At 31.7% G+C, this 6,651-nt stretch overlaps 1 protein-coding gene across 1 annotated transcript; it reads right to left on the bottom strand.

Annotated features, from left to right (window-relative positions):
* Positions 1–4,650: 4,650 nt before the first annotated feature.
* Positions 4,651–5,609, bottom strand: LOC145632297 (putative calcium-binding protein CML35). The gene has a single exon (XM_081684635.1). It carries the CDS (start codon positions 5,445–5,447, stop codon positions 4,809–4,811), a length of 639 nt encoding a protein of 212 aa, XP_081540761.1. The 5' UTR covers positions 5,448–5,609; the 3' UTR covers positions 4,651–4,808.
* Between the last annotated feature and the right edge of the window lie 1,042 nt (positions 5,610–6,651).

Here is a 6,651-nt window from a genome sequence, read left to right as displayed (position 1 = left end):
TTTTTCTAACGTGAGCTTTTTAACACATTAAAAAGCTATTAAAAATGAAAAACAAGGAAATTACGGCAAAAACGTGTAAATGGGTGCATTCTTCGTCTTTGAGTCGCTAGCATAGTCAGATTTCCACACAAATTAAAAAGTACGCAGGAGAATGAGATAAAATAAATCAAATTCCACGTTATGTGCACACTTAGTTCCAAAACAGACCATGGTGACTTTTTTAACTTGCAACCAACTCCTTTTTTTTTTTTTTTTTTTTTTTTTCAAACAACCCATGTTCAAATATCTTGTAAATAATAATTATTATAGCAATCAATTAAAACTACTTTGATTAGTGGCTGCCCCCAACACGCCATAGTGGTATGTTAGTGCGTAAGTTCTAATCCACATATTATACAATATATGTCAATATCCCTTTGTAATACACTCGTGCATATTTAACCACTATTATCATTAATAATTTGTGTTTGAAACAAATTAGAAAGATTATACATACAAGTATACAACTATACAAGTAGTATTTTGTGCTAAAACTTGTCAAATTGGGTTGGTCGGACTAATTTTGAATTATAAATTAAATCGATCTAACATTTTTTATTGACCTAATTATAAATATGTAATACTTCCATTGTTTTAGTTCTACTCAATTACTATCCCAAAAGGGGAAAAGAAAAAATAAACCTCTGACCGTCTATTACAAGTTATATATATATATATATATATATATATATATATATATATATATATATATATATATATATATATATATATATATATATATATATATATATATATATATATATATATATATATATTAACAAAAATAAATAAATAAATATTATATCATATGTGACCTACAAAGTGCAACCCCAATCTAATAATTATTCATTAATAACTAACATCATATTCTATTCTCTTTAAGCTTAATACATTAGTATAAGTTATGAAAAGGGTTAATAAATTCTTCATTCTACTTAAGCTTAATTTGATGACAGCTAAACTAAGTTCTTTTTTAGATGATTTAAACAATTACGTATAAGTTTAATTTGGTCAATAAAATCAAGTGGATATTACATAGATACGTATATAAATGCACTTTAAGGTGTATTTTATTCACCCAATATTCACTCATCTGTATTTATTTTATTTGAATTTATCTATCCCGTAAAAAAAATATATATATTTGAATTTATCTAAACAATGTTCGAAAAATTATTAAAACGAATCTATATCTATACTTCTATATTTAAAAGCGTTACTAAAAATATCTATGTACCACGCATATCCATTCTCGCACTAGCATCATGCCACATCATCATTTCACACGCCACATATGAGGTTTGAATAGCACACTGAACCTCGATCAGTGAATAAATACCACACTTAGCCCTGTTCTCATGGGCGGAGCCAAGGGGGCTGGTGGAGGACCGGCCCCCCGTGGCCCAAGTGGTGATATATGTTATGTTTAGTTTGGCTCCCCTAGAATAACTAATAAATAGCTAATATTTATCCTACGCATCATGATGTTAGTGATAGCCCAATTGGTTTGTCAGAGTTTTTCATGGTACTTGTTGATAAAGATGTCTTAGGTTTGATACCCACTTTGAGCGTTTTTTTATTTTCATCTCAATGAGAACAAACCCTTATTACCATCTTAGCGATACAAGTGTTTATTTCAAGCTCTTTAATAAAATAACATTCTCAAAAATTAACATCCGGAGCAACACACCGGCCACACATTAATTTTAATTATAATTTGAATTATTTGAGATTTTGAGTTATCTTTATCAACCCTAGAGCTTAAATATTATCTAAATTACTCCGTAATTAATTTATCTGAACTTTTTTTTTTCTTCTAGAAGTCTGAGGACACAAGATATATGATCGATATTCAATAAAAGCAATTGGATCGGCTACTTGATTTGACTATCCGAGCATACAGTTTTTTTTTTACAACAATTTCTAACAAATTAAAGAGCCATGAACTTTTTGTTTTTCCCTCCTATCAGCTAACCATACATCATCACGTAGACTAAAGAAACCCCAAATTGAGTAATAAGTTAATTTTATCACTTAAAAAAATTTGGTCATCATTCACATGCATAAACAAATCATTATTGAGCAGATTGAGCCGAAAATGGCAGTAATAATATAGGATCCTAAATTGACTGACGTGAGAACAAAATAGAATTTTGTCTGGCTCCCCTGTATTTTTGTTCCTATGATTATTTTAATTTCCAATTGGTCAGTACTCAGTAGTAGTTTGTTTGTTATCGTTTTTATTTCCAAATTTCACAATATTTTGAAAATCATAAAACTAATCATTATAAAATTAAAGGATGAAAATTACTACTTATACAAAACGGATCCTAAGTTTAATTAGAACCAAACTAACTTTCCTAAACAAGAGTCCCTGGCACAGTTTGGTTCTTTTAATTTTGTCTGAAATAATAATTCCTCTTTTTTTGTTTATTTTAAGTTGAACTAGTTTGATTCATGTAATATTCACATAGTCACTTTTGTGTTGCTTTAATACGGAGTAATTTAAACTGATTAAGTACGAGTAAAAAGAAGAGAAATAGTATTTATCTAAACTATTCTAAACTTATTTTATGTTGTTTGAATTTATTTAAACTTATGTAATTTTATCTAAACTTATTACTCCCTCCGTACCAAAAAGAACGACCCATTTGGGTTGATTACGCGGGTATTAAGGAAGTTAAGTAAAAAGAAGTAAAAGTATATTGGAAAGATAAATTTACATGGGGTTTGTAAAAAAATAGAGTGAAAAAGTAATAAAATAACATGGAAAATCAAATTTTTATATGGGGAAGCTAATTTTGCACAAATATTGTAGCAAATTAGTGGGTGTTTTAATGCAAATGGGTCATTCTTTTTGGGACAAAGTTTTGACCAAATGGGTCGTTCTTTTTGGGATGGAGGGAGTACTCAATATAACAAATGTAAAAAAAATCGAAATCAAGTCAATATAACAAATGTAAAATAAATCGAAATAGTATGGAAACAAAAGTTGAAATCAACACAAAATAACGTTAAAACCTTAATTCAAGATCGAAAATAATTTTCTATATAACTTGGCCATTAATACTGAAGTACGAAGTATTAAACAACAAATAGACATCCGATATCATACGAGTAATAAGATTTTTTTTTTTTTTTTTTTTTGTTTGAAAGAGTGTAACAAGAGCTATAGTATATTAGTATATGAACAAGTTGGTCTTAAAATATTTGTACTACTCTTATGTGCTTGTTTGATAAAACATACTGTAAATTAATAGTCTTAATAAAAAAAATTAAATTAAAAAAAAAAAAAAAAAAAAAGAGATTAATTTTGTTAGTTGATCGATGATTTTTGTGGAAGCTAAACTTCTTAGAAAGTTCAAGTTCCTATCCAAATATTGCCAACCATTCAACAAACTTCTTCTGTTTGTCATGCTTTCTTTTGTCAGCAAAACAAACACTATTACACTAATCAAACTAATTTTCACTCAATTTGGTTTACACTGGCAAGGTCTTACCTTTTGATGAGAATATTGAGTGAAAGGACCTCAGGGCTATAGAACGTAAGTAGCTCATTGGTCTACCTTTTGATGATAATATTGACAAGTTAACAAACTCCATATTTCTATAGAAATCCTATTTAGGCCAACCTCATAACTTTAAGGTTGTGAGATGTAAACTTACCGTACATAAACTTAAGATATTGAATGAAAGAGCCATAGAACGCAAGTAGCTCATTGGTCTACCTTTTGAGAATATTGACAAGTTAACAAACTCCATATTTCTAAAGAAATCCTATTTAGCCCGAACTCATAAAACTTTAAGGTTGTGAGAGGTAAACTTTACTGTAAACTTAAGATACTAAACGCTTCTCATTAACTGAACTCAACTGAGCTGAACTAAAATAAATATTTTATAAAAAAAAAAGGAAATTAAGAGCTAAGCTGAACTGAAAATAATCGTATGAGAACAGGTACTTAAGTGGAAGAACTAAAAGGGCTATAGTATGGAAGTAGCTCATTGGTCAACCTTGCGGTGATATACGGAGTAGTTCGTATCAAAATACTCGTATATTTTTCGTACATATCACACTTGAATCAGTATGTGGCTGTCACATGCTTGGCATGTCAGCTAAGTTTAGGCAACTTCGCGGAAAAACTCTATGAAATTAACTTCAAATTAATTCACATTGATTTAAATTTGAGTTTCTTACAACCTCAGATTAGCCGTATATTTAAGGATAATTCTTATCTCCCACATCATATCACATCTCGTCTACATTATTACTCTTTTCGCAAAGCTATGCCTACACATTCGCAAGATGTATTAACACTTCAATTCTAAAAAAAATTACAAAATTATTGAAATTTTTTACCAAGTGTAATTTCGATAATCTCAAATAAAATCGATCATACTACTTCCGTTTCATATTATTTGCAACAATTAGATATTTTTTTCTTCGTTGCAAATAATATGAAACCGAGTTAGTAAAATTTTTGACGAAATAGCCTATTAACTACTTCCTTGTATATAGTAATATAATAATCAAGCTACACATCAATATTACAAAACAGTTACTTAATTTAATTAAACTAAAGAAAGGAAAAAAAAAAACCAAGATTGAGTAGATAATAAGGAAGATTTCATATCATTTGATTTCAATATGTACGGTAACACATTAAAGCTAATGATCGAACAAATTTCTTAAACATTCAATCTAAACCTTAATAATATTAATTAATAATAGAAAAATCCCTTTTTATCCCCTCCAAAAATAAAATAAAAAATCATCTAGGAATACTCATCATTCGGCTAAAATCCTGAAAACAAACAAATCCATCATTATTTTTATCCACACCTTCTATCATACGCCGGCAATCCTCTAACGTACACCGTTCATCCCCCAACGCAACAAACCCCGCGTGCAACTCACTCGCCGATATCTTCCCATCATGATCTGAGTCAAAGAAATCAAACGCACCTTTTAGATCTTCTTCATTCGCAGCCGTCGGATCAAGCGCAGATCCAACGGCCTCCAGCTCTTTTAGGCTGATACACCCGTCTCCGTCCATATCGATATCCTTGATCATTGCCGCCACCTCTTCTTCGCTCAACGACGGCGCGTTTACTCTCACGCGCTTGAAGAGTGAGTGGAGTTCGACTCGAGTGATCTTGCCGTCGCCGTCGAGGTCGATCATTTTGAAGGCTTCTTCGGTCCACGGGCCGGGCCTAAGGGAGATGTCCTCGGACTTGGTTCGGCCCGGTTTTGAGCCCGAATGATGGTGGGTTGAGGAATCGGAGGAGGTTGAGGAGTAAGAGGAGGATCCGAATGACGGTGGTTCGGATTTTGTGATTGAAGGAGATGATTTGGGTTTTTTGGACCGGAATATCTGTTTAGGGTTCATTGATTTCAGGAGTTGCTTCATTGTAGTGGTGGTTTCTGGTAATGAAGGTGGTTTTTAATGGCGGTTGAAGGAGGAGAGAGAAAGTAGGAGGGAGGAGAGAGAAAGTGAGGGGGGAATTTGAGTGAGGGGAAAGAGAAGGGAAGAAGAGGGTTAAGAAGGGGAGGGAGGAAGCCATGGAAGTGGGGGGGAGGGAGCTTCCAGGAAGTTTCGTAGGATTCAGACTTTTTAGGGGATAGAGGTTTAAATTCACTCTTAATTTTCTGTTTCTGTACTTACACCAGTATTTCTGTTGTATGGATTTATTTATTTTTTGAAATTTCTTTTTTTGGTTTTGTATTATTCTATCTTGATGTGATAGATTTTTTCATACCAGGTGTCCAGGTGCGAGGTGCCACGTGGCCTTTACTTTTTTATCTACGGTATAATTTATTACCAAATTGGAAACAGGCGTATTGTGTAAGGATGGCAACGTTGCAAATTATGGGAAATTATTTTTCACTCTAAATTCCTAAGAAATTGCTTTTGTTCGTTTGATTGGCATTAAGGAAATCTCAATTTCTATGAAATTTGAGTAACCTAGGGGAGGTGGGTAAATGAATTCCCACATTATGTAGGAAATTGAAATTCCTATTTCCTCCACTTTGCACTTTTTTGGTTAATCAAATAACATCCTAATAATACATTTCCTAGGAATTTTGACTGCCTATATAAATTTAGTGCAACCAAACAAGGCTTGAGTTCTAGAATACTAACTCTGTAATATTGAATAAGAGTGTGTCCTCTTCAGCTTATTTTCAGTTCAGTTCAATTCGGCTCTAATAAGTTCAGTTCAGTTCTTATTTTAATTTATTTCTCTCATAAAATATTCAATTCAATTTAGTTCAGCTCCAATAAGTTCAGTTCAGTTCAGTTCAGCTCAGTTCAATCAATCGGAACAGGCCTAAATAATCCAAGTAATATTGACTAAGTAATTACTATAACATTGACCAAATAACCCCTATTACACTAACAAAGTAACCCCTATAATGGTTGGCCACACGCCACATATAAGAATTAGTTACACAATACTACGCAATACTCTGTGTTCTTTTTTAAATGCATCATTTTAACTTTTGTATTATTTACATACTACGTATCAAATTTAACTTAATTATCATACAATTTAAATTAAATATATGGTACTCCTCCTTCGCTTATCTACATGTCTACTTTTCCCTTTGGGGTT

The sequence above is a fragment of the Chenopodium album genome, chromosome 5 (assembly GCF_948465745.1).
Source record: "Chenopodium album chromosome 5, dcCheAlbu1.1, whole genome shotgun sequence".
NCBI lineage: Eukaryota > Viridiplantae > Streptophyta > Magnoliopsida > Caryophyllales > Amaranthaceae > Chenopodium > Chenopodium album.
Note: the sequence above shows the minus strand (reverse complement) of the source record. Positions and strands in the feature narration are given on the sequence as shown.